Raw genomic sequence first — 19023 nt, 5'->3', positions numbered from 1 at the left:
TACCCCTAGGTCTCTCTTTTCAACAGCACTCCCCAGGGCCTGGTCATTCATAGTGTATGTCCTGCCCTGGTTCAACTTCCCAAAATGCATCACTTCACATCTGCCATTCCTTTGCCCACTTTCCCAGTTGATCTAGATCCTGTTGTAACCTTGGACAACCTTCTTCACTGTCCACTGCATCACCAATGTTAGTGCCTTTGCAAACTTTCTAATCATGCCACCTACATTCTCATCCATTAATATATATGACAAACAACAGAGGACCCAGCACTAATCCCTGAAGCACACCACTGGTTACAAGCCTCCAATCCGGGAAAACTACTGTTCACTACCACCCTCTGACTCCTTCCACCAAGCCAATTTTCTATCCAATTAGTTGGCTCACCGTATGCGATCTTGCCTTCTGGACCTGCCTACCATGCAGGATCTAGTTAAAAGCCTTGCTAAAGTCTACGTAAACAATGTCCACTGCCCTGCCCTTGTTAAGCCATTGCTGACTATCCCTAATCAGTCCTTGCCTTTTAAAATGCATATAGATCCTGTCTCTCAGAATCCCCTCCAGTAATTTTCTCACCACTGATATTAGGCTCACTGACTTGTAGTTACCTAGCTCATCCTTGCAGTCCTTAAATAAAGACACAATGTTAGCCACCCTCCAGTCTTCTGTAACCTCACCTGTGACTAGGAAAAACACAAAAATCTCTGCCAGAACTCCAATAATTTCTTCCCTTTCCAGAACATCCTAGGGTACACTCAGTCAGGCCCTAGGGATTTATCCATCTTTATGCACCTAAAGACGACTAGCACCTCCTTTTCTAATATCGACATGCTTCAAGACAACACTGTTCTCTTCCCTGATTTTTTTTTCCCCTAGCTTCCATGACCTTCTCCACTTCAGACCTCAATCATCTCCCAGAGCTCCTTAAGGGGACCCTAGTTACCCTTTTGCTCTGTGTTGAATTGCATTCTAGTGTAGTCTTGATGGTGATTGTGCTGAAAACTGCAAGAAAATAATGGAGTTGCAGTGTGTGAATACACGCTGTACAGATTCAGTATATCTGCAGGTAGGCCACAGAATCTCATACATGCCTTGCAACTTTGCTTACATAACTGCCTGAACAGCTTAAATTATTTCTCAGGCTAGTGCCTTATCACTGCTGCAATCTTCATTTGAGATAGAAAAGCTAATTTGAAGTTAAGTAAAATTTACAAAGCGAAATTTAGAAATAGGAAATTTGGAAATAGGAAAAATCTACAAAAAGATAAATCAGGATGTTCTTCAGTTCTAGTAAGTCAACATTACTTCATTTTAAAGGTGTCACAATTATTTCCGTTCTGTGGGGTAGAAAATGTTATTCACAAGATTACATTTTAAATCAATTGCTGAAGAATAACAATTCTGAATTTGAAGGTTCTGTTTGAACAATTCTCAACATCTGTGACTCATTACTGTGCCCCATACAGTGGTACCTGATCAGAAGGTGGAGGGAGAACAGAGTAGTCCATTTAGGGGATTAACTTGACAATTCAACAACCCCGAAATGTATTATTTTCTCTTCAGAACAAAGGAAACGAAGAATAGTGTAGTTTTTATGCCAATCATAACTGAGTTTGAAAACTTGAAGCAAATATATATGCTAATTTCTGCTGACTGCAGGGGCAGTGCCATTAATCACTGAATGTATTGTTGAGTTGTGAGGATAAGGCATTGGTATTTTGAGGGACTCCGTTATATCGGAGTGACAAAAATTAAAATATGCTTGGTATATAACAGTTCCAGATGGAGCCCTTGCCTTTCATTGATTCAAACTGAAGTTGCAGTATTAACCTGTGCATAAGTTGAAAGCCTGGGACTTGCTGACAGATTCAGCAGTCAACAAGCACTAAAAAGATGACACTGAAATTCCCAATTCTTGATGCTGAGCTCTGCAATATTATTAATAAAATAAATCTTGAGATACACTTTGTAAATTTTCATCTTTTCCTCAAGGCTTAATTGTACCTCCAGTGATTCTGAACAAGATCTGCTCATACTAATGATTTTATTTTTAGTATATCAATGGACTTTGGCATTAATATCCATAGATCCTTAAATGCAGCAGTTCAGGTCAATGAGGTATATAGGCCACTTCCCATTTATCAGCTGAAGCATAGAATTTAACAGCAGGGAGGTTATAGTAGAATATAATACAAAACTAGTTGGACCACAGCTTGAGTACTACCTTTAGTTCTAGTCACCATATTACTGATAAATATGTGATTGTAGAAGAGATTAACAAAGATACTGCCAGGGATGGAAAATTATAAATACAAGATTGGATAAATTGGGGCTGTTTCCCCTAGCTGAGGAGGCTAGGGGGAGACTTGGTGTCAAAAATTATAAGGGGCCTAAATAGTGCAAATAGGAAAGACCGATTTCCCAAAGCAGAGGAGTTGAGAATCAGGAGGGAATGTACTTATAAAAATGATTAGTAGGTAGGGAGAAAAAGAGGATGGGAGGAATGCACTGCCTGACACGGTGGTGGTGGCAGAAAACCTAATCTCATTTAAAAACCCCAGTGAGGGAATTTGGGATTAAGGTTGGCTCTCATTTTTGACTGCCATAGACATGACTAAATGGTCTCCTACTCTTCTACTTTTATGGTTCTTTGGTGGATAGGTCTCCTGTAATGTTGTGCATCATATTAGATGATATTTTGCTTTATTATGACAAGTAGTTGACCATGTCATGTATTATTCTGCTGCTCAGTTTTAGCATTGTCTTTTAAGATTACAAAATAGAATTTCTGACTACAGTCTTTCATTGTTTACTGGTCAGAATTCTGTTTTTTGCCTTTTCAAGTCTGAATTCAAATGTCAGGTAAGAATCTATGGCCATTTTGAGTCCAGTGTTTTCATTTGCTGCTGAGTTTATCCTACATATTGTTCCTTTTGTTTTGAAGGATGGCACACAATTTATGTGCATGTTGAAAGCATGATAGATAGGAAATGCAAGCTATATGTAACATATTTTATGTTACAGAATGTGCTTTAATGACATCACAGTTCTCCATCAGTGTAGGGTTCTTGTTTCATTGCAAGGTCTGAAGGGAGCACGGAGCTTCAGTGATGCACCACTGTCAGATATACTGCTGGAGAAGTGAGCTGCAATGCCTTGATAGCTATTCCTGAACCATTATTCTAAGGTTATTTTGAGCTGCAGTGGCTGCTCATGTTATAGTTAGAAACAGTTAAGAAGCCCAGCATTGAGGGTAGATGGTGCAGAGTTGTTGCACAGCACCTGGATTTGAGGTCTAATTTTTTCTGGATAGTTGCTAGTTTCAGTGCAGGAACTCCAGCCTTTCTGCTCCTCTGAGTATTCATGATGTGGGTATTTGGGGGAAGGGAATTTTGAAACACATAACATAATTGGGTTGTAGTTCTGATGTTTGTGAGCTCCTCTAGTTCCATTTCCTTGTGTGAATAAATAACTGTTTTACAACCTAATAATTCCACTCTGCACTTGAGCAACTGTGAACTGCTTGCATTTTAGTATTATTTTTTGAAGAAGTCAGAAATACTTGAGTGTGTTAAAACTCTCAAAACCAAGGTTTAATTCATTTGAAGATCTTTCATTTTAATTTTTTAAAAAAGCCTAGACATAGTAGTTCTCATGTCCTGGTCAAGGCCAGTGCTTGAAATGCTCTTAGAACTTCTGCATAATTTTTAACTTGAACTAAAACAATGCTGAACATTGCATATAATTTGTCATATTATTGATAAAAAATCAACCAACCCTATCTTTGTACTCATTTGTGTAAAAGAAAAATAGTGAACATCATTGAGATTTGAATGCATCATCTCAGCTTGGGGTTACTTTGAAAGATCAAAACTCTGTCCTATATAATTTTATAAAAAGTATTTGAGGAGGTTTGTAGTAATGCCAGTATTGTAACCTCTTTGATGTACTTGTGCTTTCCCTTCTAAGTAGTGTATGCATTATTGAGGCTAGTACTCTAGCAAACAATGGATCAACCTATCTGTATAAATAAGAAGACTTTGGATACGTTTTGTGAATGGCTTTATTTGTATTTGAGGGAATACATGAGACAGACCAGTTGATGGGAAGATGTCTTAAGTTGGTGAGTGAAAAGCCATAGCCCATTTAAGAAATGTTATTTTCAAATTCATTTGTTTTTGTATTTGGGGTTTTCAGAGTGGAGTTCCAACATGCATCTGAACCCGGTGTTTTGTTGACATGATTGGAGTTCTACTCAATCATGGAAATGAATGGCTGGAATCTGATTTGAGGCAGGGCAAGTGCTCGTACTATTGTCATTTCTATTTCAATTGATGCTTCTCGTCTCTTCAAAGCCACCAAAATTGGGGTTAACTATGGCAGGTTTCTAATTACCCAGCATATGCTGTTAAGCTGCTAAAACTGTGCAGTACTCTGTTAAGACTTCATTTGGAGTACCGTGTACAGGTTTAGTCTCTTTATTTAAGGAAAAATATACTTGATTTGGAGGCAGTACAGAGAAGGTTCACCAGATTGATTGCAGGGGTAAATGTGTTATGAGGAAAGGTTGAATAGGTTTGACCAGCAGTCGCTGGAATGTAAAAGAATGAGAAGTGAACGTATTGAAGCACGCAACGTTCTGAGTGGCTTGACTAGGTAAACACCTGTGAAAATGTTTTCCCTGGTGGGGAATCTGGAACAGTGGAGATTAGATTCAAGATAAAGGGTTGCTACTGGCTGTTAACTGAGGAGGAATTTCTTCACCCTGAAGGATGTGAATATTTTAGTTCTTTATCCCCAAAGAGCTATGGATGCTCTATGGGTTGCTCCTTTGTTATATTCTCGTGGTTATCAAAGGATTCCACAAGTTCAATCTGGCATTAAGCAGGGGACTAGTTTTGATCAAGAACTACTGGACATTTATTCGGCTGGAATATGTGGTTTTAATGATGCCAGAACTGTTGAGTTTTGCCACTGTTTTGTGAGAAACTAATACAACTTTTGATGCCTTTTGATGTATGCAGTTAAATACTGCATTCCAGAATTTGCTGTCAATAATTCCCACCCCTCCTCCCTGCGCCCCCCCCCCCCCCCATGGCAGACCAGCACATGTTTACTGCTCAAAATGTCTCTAGACCTGGAAATATTATTGTATGTATGAAGTTTTCCCTCCATTCTATGATAATTCCACAAATTTTTAATTTTTTTATTTATAGGTTGATGTGTCCAGATCCTTTAATTTGTTCTCTAAAATGTTTAAAAACTTACTCAAAATTAGTGCCTGTCAGAATTCTTCAGAGTGATTTGCTGCTAAACCAGCTTGGCAATGTTATTAGTGCGAATGATTACATTGCTCTACAGTAGTCTGCACCTGACATGGGAGAAGAGCAAGTCCAAGTCAAGTGGTTCAGTGCAGCTTTGATGATTAGGTTCGGAGTAGGTTCATATTCCCTTCACCCCAATCAGAAAATCCAAACCATTGTTTTAGGTGAGACGTGATGAATTAAAGATGCATGTCCCACAGCTCAGAGACAAACCACTAGTGTTAGCAAGTCTATTTTAGTATTTTATTTTCACATAAGCAGCATGATCTAATTGTAGTCTCTTTTGCAAATCTAATTTTTTTTTGTTATTATAATCCAGATTTTGTTATGAGCTACGAGGTCTTAGTTTCATTGGCCTTTTTATGGGCTTTTGCATCTTATTTTTCTCTGACTAATGTCCAAACACCACCATGCCCTTAAGAAAGCATCCAGGACTTGTGTGAATAGGGCAAGCAATAAGGGTAATCTTAAATTACATTACAGAATGTTTTCAAAAACATCCATTTACTTTATATCAACAGTATTAAAAACAGAAGAGACTACTGTTTCAGTGCCAGAGAGGTTGTTTAATGAACTGATAAATTTGTGTAGGGACATCAGAGGAGCTTGTTAATTTAGAGTTCTGTTGTGAAATAAAGAGCAAAAACACCTTTTATTTATGGAGCTCCTTTCATCACTGCAGGACATGTCAAAGCTATAATGTACATATTTAGTATGATTTCAGATGGAGAAACAGCCCATCTGGTGATGCCTTCTCCTTGTTCCATGTTGCACAGAAATCTCATCAGTACTATTTCCCTTCCTCCTTTCCCTTTGGCCCTGCAACTTGCTTTCTTTCTTGTGTCCTTCAACTAACTAAAGGGTAATTTATAGTGGCCATTTAACCTATTAGTACTACTTTGGAATGTGGGAAGAAACCAATTGAACCTGGTTTAAAAAAAACCACAAGGTCACAGAACATGAAACTCTACACTGATGGCCCCTAAAGTCAGAAATAAACCTGGGTTCATGGAGCTGAGAGGCAGTAGTCGTAACTTTTGTACCACTGTGCCGAAACAATTGAAAATTGCAATAATGTGCGATATATGACCGGCACTTTGCAGTTAGTAAGGTTTCAAAGACACAGTAATCATGAGCAGATAATCTGTTCTGGCAATTTTTGGCTGACATCAGTAATGTGCAGGATACTAAGCGAACTCTGCCCTTCAAAAAAAAAAGTGCATTTTGGATGTAATAATAAACCTCAAAGTGCTACATCCTTCAATAACACTGAATTACATTGGCTTTCAAGTAGTCCTCAACAATACTGACAGTTTACACTTACATCTCACTACAAAAAGGAAGCTTTAAGGAGTGTTGCAAGAGACGTAAGCAAGGAAGAACTTTAGGGAAAATATTATAAGAGTTAGAAACATGAAAACGTTGTCAATGATTGGTAGAATTAAAATTTGTAATGTACAGTAGATCGGGAGTACCGAGATCATGGAAACACTGAGGTTATAAATAGGGGGATTGTCATCTTCTCATGTACTTCCAGCATTGATTGGTAGAGTGCAAAGCTTGTGAGGTCCTGAACCGTACTTGAGCTGTCCTTGAACTGTTGGCCCACCAGAAGGTCTTGCACGGTCTGCCTCTTAACACAGTCATGGGTCTCTGGTATTGTAGCCAACCCCTTTTCACCAGGTCAGCTCGAGCCCAGCCGACTTCTATGTGGGTGTGTGTAGGGCCTTCCAGGTGATCCACTTCTCTTCTGCCCACATAAGAAGCTGTTCAGTCACCCTAATGTTCATGCGGAGTCCAGTGACAAGGTCTGCGAGTTGCACCCGCTATAACTCCTTGCTGGAAGCCACATCAGGAAGTTTAGCTACCTGTGTTGTTCTGAGGAAACCCCTGTATGACCTGATGTGTTTTCTGCAGTGTTGTGAGCACGCAGAGGTGTCTGGCATTCTCTGTTTGCTATTTCATTTCTCCTTGAATGACTGCAGCTCTCTGCATATTCGGTGATGCTATTCCAGTGAGGATGTACAACATGGAGACATGAGGGACTGCAGATGATGGAATCTGCTGGAGGAGCACAGTGGGTTGAGCAGCATCTGTGGGGTGGGGCAGGGCGGGGCGGGGCTGGGGGCAGGGGAAAGGAATTGTTGACATTCAGGTCGAAACCTTGCATCAGCCCTGATGCAGGGTTTGACCTGAAATGTCGTCAATTCCTTTCCTCCTACAGAAGCTGCTTGACCTGCTGAGTTCCTCTAGCAGACAGGATGTACATCATGATGCTGTTCATTGGCGAGACAGCCTGTAGTGATTCTGCAGCTGCTTCTATGCACTAGAGTGATTTATTTTTGTGTGGGCACAGCATTCCCACACTGGGCATGCGCACACAGCACTGGGGTTAGTGTGAACGATCTGATCGTGGGTGGGTGTGCCCTCCATTTTGAACTTGCAAGGTCTGGAAGATGTTTTGGCCACTGACTTCACTTTTCATTTTCTCAGTGTGGTTGTTGTAAGAGAGTGTGTGGTCTAAAGCTGTTCAGAGGCGAATTGAGTTTATCCTGGCAGTGAAATGGATGCCAGTCTAATTGATGGTTGGCTTTTCATTTCATGTGGAAAAGGCTGGCCTGTGATTTGTTTACCTTACAGTAGCAGTAGACAACAAACCTTGCACACAAATCAGAGTGGTTTGTAAATGAAGTGAAGTACACTGCCAAGAAACCAATTCCACAGGGTTGTCAAGCAAACTCAATGCTGAGACTCGCACTGGGCCTGGCCACTAATACAACAACTACAGTCAAACGTGCAAAACCCATACTTTAGCAGAAGAAATCATTGGAAAGAGGAAAAAGCAACTTGTTCTTCTGTCAGTCCAATTGCATAAATCATTGTAGAACAGTACACCACAGGAACAGGCCCTTCAGCCCACCATGTCTGTACTGACCAGGATGCCAACTTAAACTAATTCCATTTGCCTGCGCGTGGTCTATATCCCTCCATTCCCTGTCGGTTCGCGTATCTGTCTCAATGCCTCTTAAATGTTGCTATTGTATCTGCTTCCACTACCTCCCCTGGCAGCGTGTTCCAGGCACCTGTGTGTGTGTGTGTGTGTGTGTGTATATTTTGTTTTAAAAATTGCCTTGCGCATCTCCTTTTGAACTGTTCCCCTCCCACCTTAAAGCTATGCCCTCTAGTATTTGACAAACTGAAAAAAAAACTCAGACATTTCATAACAGGAACAAAGCTTGTTTGACAGTTAGAAAGCTGAGCAATGAGTCCTAGAAAGCTTATGAATGCTACATTGCAAAAGCTAAAGAACTACTTAAAAATGGCAAAACCCCAAACAGACTGCAGGAAAGAAAACTGCAATGAGGACATAAAGTAAACAATTTCGATAACCACTTCATACCAGCTGAAATGGGGGAAAAATGCATTGATAGTAACAACTCACACTGAACAGACCAAAGAAATTGGGATCAGTAGTGAGTGATCGGCTGCTAAGGGTGTTCAACGCCTGCTCAAGCTCTGTCTGTTTGAGGTCTGGTGATGAATTTGCATTCCTGCACTGCTGAAACTGAGCGAAGATCCTTCCGATCTAAAGAGCTTTCGAACAGTTTCAATGCTTTAACATTTCCACAAACTTGAGCAAATCAACACACACTCATTCTAGAAAAGTAGCTCATCCAGAAAGGCAACTTGTGCACCAGCCAAGCACTGAATCTCCCCCAATTCAACAAGCACTTCTGGTCGACTGTAGAGCCCTGATGAAGGGTCTCAACCTGAAACGTCGACTGTTTATTTCCCTCCATAGATGCTGCCTGACTTGCTGAGTTGCATTTTGTGTGTATTGCTCCAGATTCCAGCATCTGCAGAATCTCTTGTAATGGGGTTACTTTTATCAGCCTCTTGGTAACATGCGACTCTGCCACTCATCAAATACTGCTTTGGAAGATCTTTGAGATGACGAAGGACAGTCATCTGGTCCAGTTGATCTACATGCTTGTGGAAAATTACTCCTTTTATGTCAGACTTAGAAGAAAATCTTGCAATGTGTTAGCCTACCTGAAGGAAGTGTATTGAAAACACTGCTCCAATGAACAACTGATCCATCCAAACACAGAGCTTTATCCACATCCATGACCTGATAGTAGCAGTGCAGACCGGGGACCTTGCCTAGGTGGAGCATACTCCAACAACTAGGTTCACTGTGCTGCTATCAACTACAACGAAACCCAAACAACTCAAAGGGCCATGGAGGGATAAGAATTTGTAAAATTTGAAACACTGGTCCAGTATTCGGCATAAATCTGTGATGGGCAAATGGACTTTATGCAGGATAAGGTATGGGGAACAAGTTTGGAAGAGCTCCTATCTATGGAGGGTGCAAGATGGGAGTGGTTAAGAAAACATTGGAATAGTTGAGTCTAAAGGTAATAAAGAAACAAGGGCAGGGGCAGAGCCACTCTCTTTGCCCATCAACTGTCCAGTTTGTCTCCTAACTTCCAGTTTATCTACAGTTAATGTAAAAATACATATTTAAATCTTTGGTATTAAATGGCACACTGTTTTTAATTTTTACCATTTGACTGTTGGAGAGGGTGTGTCAGTATAGGTTTCATCCAGCCAATAGAAATTGAGAAATAAACTTTTGGGGAAAAGATTCCAATTACCCAGTTAATTTAATGTTAATATAGCTCATAAAAATATAAAATAAACCAAGATGTATCAGATTTTCAAAGTATGAACCACTTTCATACATATAAAATTAAACTCAAACATATTAATATTCACTTTTGAAATATCCCACCTTTAAAATGCTGATTTGTGAATCATGGTAGTGACAGCCATTTGCACATGCAGAATAGAAGTGTCTGTAAGAGAGTATGTTGTTGATATTGAATCTGGGGCATAATTTGTCGGTTAACTTGCTGCATAAATTACTGCTACTATATAACTGCTGCCACTTGCTGGTGAACTGTGGATTGCATTCCAGTTTTGCCATTACATGCTAGAGAAACCAGAAATTATTGTCGGTGATAAGAAATATCAAGCACATTTTTGTGATATTGCTCCTTAAATATGGGTGTCACCTCATTTATTGGCCAGAAATCAAGATGGCTTTTGTTTCTGTGTATTTATTACAGAATCATAAAGCTGAAAATGCGCAGAAATAGCGTCAGTTCCCTGTTAGTTGCTTTGTACTGAAAACCTAGCTGCCGCTGCACCATTATGGTTCTGGTGAGCAGAGGTAAAACACCGGCAGAAGTGGAACAGAAATTTGATGATGCAGCTGAACAAGTTGACCCCTCAGCAAAATTTGTGAATGAGCAGTTTTAAAGTGCAACTGACCTAACCTTTTTGCTTTTTGGTATTCACACACCTAAACAAACTAAACCTAAAATGTATACTGGTTCACATGATTTTATAAGTCTTTAAGAATTAAGTGTTGTACTTAAAATGAGTAATACCAAAAAATGATGGATCTTAAGTTCTTGGCTTAGTTTTTAAATACTATTAATATGGAAGATATGCTGAACTGAATTTCTGTAGTTAACTCTGTCATCTCAGATTATTATTTTTAGATGGAGATTGGATGGCTATTTGCTTATAACAGTACAATATAAACATTGAGCTCTTTGTCATGTTTTGATTTTAACTTGCATAGTAATATGCTTTCTAAAAATCATCATACATTGTAACAAAGGATGTGTTATATATTTTGGAAAAGTTATTGTAATATTATGTGCTAATTGTAATAATATTAAAGCTTCATGGACACTTTCCAATCCCAAGATGCATGAGTTTCTATTATATGTTCCAGATTTCTTTGGACTCGTGTGCAGTTAATCAAGTGTAGATTATTTTCTTTTAGCTACATACCATATGCAATAAGACACCCAGATGTGAACACCTACACTATGTTATAGTTTAGCTTTTCTGCTTTAATGTAACCGCTGGTCAGTGCTACAAATTACTGTTGGAAGGTCTGCTGGTGTAATAAGAATTAGCATCCTTTTAAGGACAGAATTTATGTTCCTTTTTGTTTGTTGAAACTACATGTAATGGTGCTATTTTGTAAAAGTAACGTATTTGGTAACTTTTAACGAGCCCACTGCTTGTTTTCACTGGCTTCATTTAATGTTTGCAGGTGTTGTGACAAGCGGCTGTGGACCACCATTAACTTGAGCCGCTGCAAATCGATCACTCCAACAATGCTGAGTGGGATCATCAGGAGACAGCCCATCATACTAGACCTTAGCTGGACAAACGTCTCAAAAAAACAACTCAGTTGGCTCATAAACAAGTTGCAAAGTAAGGATGGATTTGCTTCATTTATCTATGTGAATTTGAAGGGGTGAACTGGCTCTTGTGTATTTATAAATCTCTGTTTAGAATGAGATTGTTGTCAAATTTAAAATATAGTATTGAAATATTGCAAGTGTTGAATAACTTGACAACATACTAATTTAAATTTGTGAATTTTAAGATTGTTCTCTTTATTCAGAAGTTCATTTAAAATTGTACTGTGGAGATTCTGCATATATAGATTATCTTGAAATTTGCTTTTTTGCCACTGTACGGTCTGCAGGCCCTGTTGCTATTGTACTGGCCTCATTATGGACTTGCACAAATTCAGAAAATTCTAATTTGTTTAACGCCTTTCAAAGCTGAAGGATTTTTTTTAAAGAAATCTTTATTAGTCACATGTACATCGAAACACACAGTGAAATGCATCTTTTTTGCATAGTGTTCTGGGGGCAGCCCATAAGTGTCGCCACGTTTTTGGCGCCAACATAGCATGCCCACAACTTCCTAACCTGTAAGTCTTTTGGAATGTGGGAGGAAACCGGAGCACCCGGAGGAAACCCACGCAGACACGGGGAGAATGTACAAACTCCTTACAGACAGTGGCTGGAATTGAAGTGTTACGCTAACCGCTACACTACCGTGCCTGCCAAGGATTTCACATCCACTAAAGCTTTTTTTAATAATCACTGTCGTAAGGTTGGGAACTGTGGCAACCAATTTACTTAAGGCAAGGTCTCACAAACCACAGAAGGTAAATGACTAGGTGTTTGGTCTTTGTTATGGTTGAATATTGCCAGATCAACCATAAAGACCCTGTGCTTTATTCTGCCTTGGGAGCTGCCCACCTGAGAAGGGCAGACACTTCCACAGTTTAATATCTCATCTGAAAAAGACTTCACCGCTGATAATTCAATACTCTGCTTAAAATTGCCAGTCTGCATTGTGTTATCTAATCTCTAGAGTGGGGACACAAGATTCTGAGTCAGCTGAGTCTGGCACCTTAGTTCTGAAGTAATTATTTTTGGTCAGAAATTTGAATTTGCTATTTTTGGCCTATTCTTAAAAGCACATTTGATTTAGAAGCAAGTATAGTTAATTGGAAGCAAAGAGTTGTGAACTGCACGACAGCAACAGCAACTTCGCATGTTTTAGCTTAATGAAGCCTGGAGTCGCAGCAAGGGTCTGAAGAGCAAAAAGCATTCCTTAGTTCTCTTTTGAAACCCTGAGTTTAATATGCATGTTTTGCACTGACACTCAGCATGTGAATGGGAATTCAGTAGAGTCTGCTTATGTATCAACTTGAAACCTGACCAAGCCACAGCCATTCCAAACAAAAATACTTGTAATTATTTTCCACACCTGACCTGGAGGTTATTGGCAGAATATTGTGACTGGGCAAAGGCATCCAGCTGACATTGTAGGTACATTGTTGGAGGGCTTGAGTTATAAGGAGAGATTGGGTAGGCATGGTCTGATTCCCTGGAGCAAAGGAGGCCGTGAGGTGACATGCTGGAGGTATGTAAAATTATGAGAGGCACAGAAAGGGTAAATAGCTAAAGTCTGTTTCCCATGGTAGGGATGCTTGAAACTGGAGGGCAAAGTTTAAGGTGAGAGGGAGGAGGTTTACATGAGGTCTGAGGGGTAAATTTTTCAGAGTAATTAGTATCTGGAACGAGTTTCCAGAGGAGATGGCGGGAACAGGAACATTATACTTGAAAAAAACAACTAAGAGGCATGTGGACAGGCAGCTGAATAAGCAAGGCATAGAAGGATATAGAATTAATGCAGGCAAGTGAGATTAGTATAGATAGGCATAGATGCAGTGGGGTTGAAGGGTGTGTTTCTCTGCTGTATAATGCTCTCTAGAGAGATTTTGATGTAACTACATGAACAACTGATAATTATGTTCCTTGGAATGCAAGGAGGATTAAATGCAACTTGCGGAGTTGATTTATACACTGTATATATAGAAGTACATTATTTGTTCAGCATATGGTTCTCTTTTTTTTTGGTCTGAATCTGGTACACTTCCATTTCAGATGCTGTACTTGCACGCAACAAGGACTTGTAGTGCACTCCAAATTAGTCTATGGTATAAATTTAAAACCAGCTCAGAAACTGACCAAAATCAGATTGGTATTAAGTGTTTTAGCTTAAGCCTTTCTCCTTACTGTATGAAGTGGATTGGTTCCTCCATTTCAAAGTGCTGATTGCCTTTGATGTCTGCATTCTACCAATTAGTCCTATACAGTGCATGTCTCTAGTGCTACACACCAGCTGTAACACGGTGGAAAAATGGAAGCTCAGCACTGCCTCACACCCTTAGGAAATGGTAGTTTGGCAGAGTTAATGTTTTTTTTGAGTAAATGCTTATAAATAACTCTAATTCCCAATGCTCCAAATAATGTAGTTGCAGCAAGACAAATTAGATGTAACCCAAATTATTGGCTTGTGTCCATTGGCCAAGAAACTAATGAGTACACATCTTAGATGTGTTTATTTTAACTTCAGAATTTGACTTGCATTTGAATACAATAATCATTGCTTAATCTGAATAATGCAAATTAGAATCAATTAGAAAACCCAAGCCTTGAGCACTATTTTGTCCTAGAAATTTAATTCTGAAGGAACAGCTTGTTCCACTGCTTTTCATTCTTGTCCTACTGCCAAAAATAGATTTGTGCATTTTGTCTGCAAAACAGTTTAAAAAAGAGGAATAGATGGGCAATAAAGAGGAATGGAGGTAGCCCCTTTCCCTCAGAACTAGAAGGGTTTAGATCTGTCTTCAAATTGTTTTATAATACACTTGTATTACAGAAGTACTTTCACTATGTAATATGAGTATTTGATTATATTAAGAATACCTTTTATTAAATGCAGCTAAAGTTTTGAAGCTGATCTAGATGTTTGTTTTTGCTAATGATAAGGTGACTGACTGTCCTTCGGGAAGGTGGCAGAGTGGTTTGGAGAATAAATTAATTCCTTTATGGGGGAATAAAAGAAACTTATTAGAAGTGGTCAGTAATTGCTTCTGCCTGCAATTCATAACATTGCAAAAAGCTTGAAGAACAGACATGAATGATTTAAGTGGGAAAACTGAATTGTAAAGCAAAAGTAGAACAAAATGCTGTGATAACATTTGAAATATACAGCACCATCCAATGGGTCAGCAGCTTAATGTTTTTTTTAAAAACAAAGCAGTTAATTGCACTGGTTTGTATCTACCTGAGGTTCATGGGTACAACATCCACAGATGGACACATTCAAAATAAAGGAGATACTGCAATTTGTAGTTTAGTCCAGGGCCAATTTTAATCTCAAAAATTGGCATTGGCATTTTCCATAACTGACTCTCTACCAATGCATGTGAAAGCTCATGCTGTATTTCCTTCGTTCATGGTTATTATTTCATGTGGGTATTGCAAAAATTAACTCATTTTTAATGATCTTATTTTCATTTGTAGTTGTAGAAGTGGTAGATGATCACAGTGGTGACAGATAGTTGCTGCATGGTGTACCTTGCAGTACCGTTCAAGCAGTGCCTTTATAGTAGAGACCAGTTCATTCAAGTGGACAAATCTCCTTGTGATGGTTGAAAACACTGTATTGTCACACAGGTTAATTAGTATCAGGTTCTGAACCTGTGCAGTCCATTATTATGTTGTAAATACTCTTCTGTTAGCATTGGCTGCTCAATTGCAACCAAACGTATTTGTTGGCTCCTCAACTTTAACTGATCCTGTTTCTTGTGTTCTAAAACTGAGAAATAAGGTACTGAACAAAGCACGTTACACTTGAGTACAGTGGCATTTGCTCGCAGATAAGGTAGTAATGTTATAGTTTATTCTATGATCATTGAGTCCATTTTATTTTCCTATAAATATAGGATTTGAGAATGCAGTGTATTTAGCTGCTAAAATTGCATCTTACACTAATGATACATGGAAAAAGAGCCAGAGTAGGCCATTTAACCCCTCGTGCTTACTCCACCACTCAGTAATAACATAGCTGATCTTTTATGCTGATGCCACTTTTCCACACTAACCTCATGTCCCTTGATTTCCTTAATAGCAATAACTATTTACTTTTGTCTTGATTATACTTGGTAATGGAGCTTCTGTAGCCCTCTTTGCTAACATTCCATAGTCTCTTGGTGAAGAAACTTTACATCACTGTACAGAGAGGCCAATTCCTTATTTTGAAGATGCCGGGGGAAACATCACACCCACATCTACTTGAAGATCACCTCTCATTCTTGTAAAGTCTCTTTGGTACAGGCCTAGCCTGTCTAATCTCTCCTTGTATATCAAACTCTCCATTCCAGAAATCAATCTTGTGAACCTTTGCTGTACTCCCTGTGTTGCAAGTATATCCTTCCTTGGATAGAGAGTCTAAACCTATGTGTAATGTTCCAAAATACTTTCCTGATTTGCTTGCTGAACCTGTGTATTAACTTTTGGTGATCTGTGTACAAGGACATCCAGGTCCCTTCAATCATAAATATCCTTTAATCTATCACCATTGGTGGTGGGGGGGGGGGGGCAGAATATATTTTTGCCAAATTAGATGACTTCATATTTTCCACGTTGTATTCCATCTGCCATGCCCTTGCCCTTTCACTTAGCCTTTCTAATCCCCCTATTTCTCCCTCCACCCCCCCCACCCCAAAGTGTCTCTGCAACCTTCTCACAGCCCACACTGTCACCTAGCTTTGTATCATCAGCAAATTGGATGTATTACACTTGATCCCACCCCCACCATTGCAAATTATTGATATAGATTGTGAACAACTAGCACTGCAGCACCCCACTAAACACAGCCTTCCAGTGTTTTTATTTTGCTGACAATACAAAATACCAACAATGTTAAATGAAAAATCAACTGCATCATAGAAGTGTTATGAACTGTCAGTTACATCATAAAATTTAATTTTGTTGTCCTATGTGGGACTTTAATGGATGTGGATACTACTCAACTATATACTTGGTGCAATTTAGTATCTTTTTGTTATAGTACTGATACAAAGTTCAATTGGTTTTACAGTAAATATCCATTGAGATATCAATAGTGTGCTTCTAATTTTTTGCCAATAAACAAAATGTTCTTCATGTCTGAAAGTCAAAATGGTCTTTCTATACTTTTCCCTTATAAGGCAGAATGAGAAGGAATTCTGTTCTGGTCAGCCCCACCTCAGCACGTTGTTTCTACCTAGTATAGTGTTTTGGTGTGTGAATGGTACTGTATATGTTGACAAGTAATCACAAAATATATATAGCCATTTGAAAGTTTGTTACCTCTGAAAATATCGTTGGTAGTGAGCAGTTTGTTTATATGTTTCATGTTTTCTTTAAATAATATTAAATGTAATTTTTTGTAACAGATTTGAAAATTCTGGCACTAGCAGGATGTATTTGGAGTGCAATCTCTGCACTTTGTACATCAAGTTGTCCTCTTCTACGCATGCTCGATCTTCGCTGGGTGGAGGATCTCAAAGACTCGCAGATGAGGGAGTTGCTGTCACCACCTACAGATTGCAGAGTAGGTCAGTTGACAGAGTTAGTAAACACCACCTGTCATAGTTCCATCTATGCAATGCTTTCTTAAATATGTTCCTGGTGTGCCACTTAGCGCTTCAACAACTTACTGGCAATAAAGATAGAATGGTTTTCATCACTTCTGGATAGCTGCCTGATTATGGAGAAAGATTGCCCGTGTATTTTGAATGTTCAGCCTTTTCGGTGTTCTGTCATCAATCTGTTTAGCCCTAAATTGAGTCTTAGTAAATCTTTTCTAGCAAATGCAACACAATCCACTCACCTTTTTGTTCTCTTCCATGCTTCCCCAGAACAACTTAGGCCTATCTCCAGTTAGTGAAATAAACTAAAAAATGAGAAGCTTGCTTCAGAAGGAAAGTGAATATGATTCAAATTAGGAACTACATGCTCAGGATTAGACATTGTCTGTATCCAAGTCTCCATTAACTATTGATATTTCAGGAAGGTGAAAGGATTACGGTCGTGCAAGGTTGAAGGGTTGGATTGTGCTGATCTGTCATTTGGATTCATTTAATGCACTAAAAAATGCATTACGTTCAACTGAAGCAGAGTATCATCGTGTTTTGTTCCTATTTGGACTCTATGAATCCACCATTGATTTTTGAATAAAATGACTCTCAGCCTCTGGTACCACTTAGCTGTGCAGATTTTAAAAGAAAGAAGTGAAACGACATCAAATGTGAAAGGAATGATGAGAATGGTAAAAACTTTTTAAAATATCAAACTTGAGAGATCTAGAGAATGGTAACCAGGAAGCTTATGGAGGAAAACTGGCCTGCAATCTAGTAGGACCCACACTGGTAAGATATTTGTTGCATGATAGTTCAACGGGATTTCCAAAGTTTAACCCTAATGTAGTTACTTTAATTAAACATTCTTTTTTCCATATTTAAGTCTTTGTGAAATCTCCACGGGGCATTGTTGAAGTAAATCTCATTTAGTACGTGCAAAAAAATGAATGAGCAATGGAGAGTTTGTACAGGTTAGTGGAGTGCCAGAGTTAAGTTTTTGTGTCATGATTTTAATGCCAATTGACGGGGACACCCGAGAGTAGTTCTCTTTGGAAAGGCAACTTTCTGTAGGAGCATTCCATGGATAGTAGTTAAAATATTGGACAAAGTACCGTTTAATGCTCTGTTGCTACTTGTGAGCGCCATCCTCCCTCCTTCCTTTTCCCTCTCAGACCTCCCACCCATTCTCAAGTTTGTTTTTGCGAATGCCTTTCTTGTACATTTGCTATACTCTCTAACTAATTTTAGCATGACCTTTTGAAAGATGCTCCTTTGTTTCTGGTAGGTCATAACCAGAGCAAACTGTGCAACCTGACAGAATTTCACTTAGCGGGTTTGGATATTACTGACTGCTCGTTGGCACTGATGATACGCTACATGCCAATGCTGAACAAGCTGGACCTGAGTCAGTGTAACCACGTGACTGATCAATCCATTGCCCTCTTGACAGCTGCTGGATCTTCCACACGAGAAACACTGACTGAAATTAACCTTTCAGGTAAAAGACCCATGACATCTCACCAATATCTTTTTATTTCCTATGGTCTCTGAAAGCAGGAATATGATCCTGTAGGTAAGGCCAACATAGCCAGTGGTGTCACTGCTATTGTTACATAATTCACTCATTATTAGGTTATGGTAGAATAATCCACACAATGTATTCTAATAAAGGTTCCCCAATTAATAACTCAGACATGTCTTTCTTTCTGGATGCCTATTATCTGAAAGTACTAATGATGTGGGTGTTTCCAAGCCTATTAATGTGATGGGAAGGTATTGAGCTAAATACTATCCCTATATGAATGTGGAATAAAATTTGCAGTTCCTTGGCTGGT

General features: G+C 39.0%; 1 protein-coding gene across 5 annotated transcripts in view; it reads left to right on the top strand.

Moving 5' to 3' along the window:
* The window catches only part of LOC127581186 (lysine-specific demethylase 2B-like), a 139943-nt gene that overhangs the window by 110408 nt on the left and 10512 nt on the right, over positions 1–19023 (top strand). For all 5 annotated transcript variants that reach the window (XM_052035286.1, XM_052035283.1, XM_052035285.1 and 2 more), the window contains 3 exons: positions 11462–11625; positions 17003–17164; positions 18474–18686. In XM_052035286.1, coding sequence (XP_051891246.1) covers positions 11462–11625; positions 17003–17164; positions 18474–18686 — 539 coding nt within the window. The remainder of the gene's footprint in view (positions 1–11461; positions 11626–17002; positions 17165–18473; positions 18687–19023) is intronic.

This window comes from Pristis pectinata, chromosome 21, assembly GCF_009764475.1.
Source record: "Pristis pectinata isolate sPriPec2 chromosome 21, sPriPec2.1.pri, whole genome shotgun sequence".
Classification (NCBI taxonomy): domain Eukaryota; kingdom Metazoa; phylum Chordata; class Chondrichthyes; order Rhinopristiformes; family Pristidae; genus Pristis; species Pristis pectinata.
This window is presented reverse-complemented; position numbering and strand designations above follow the sequence as displayed.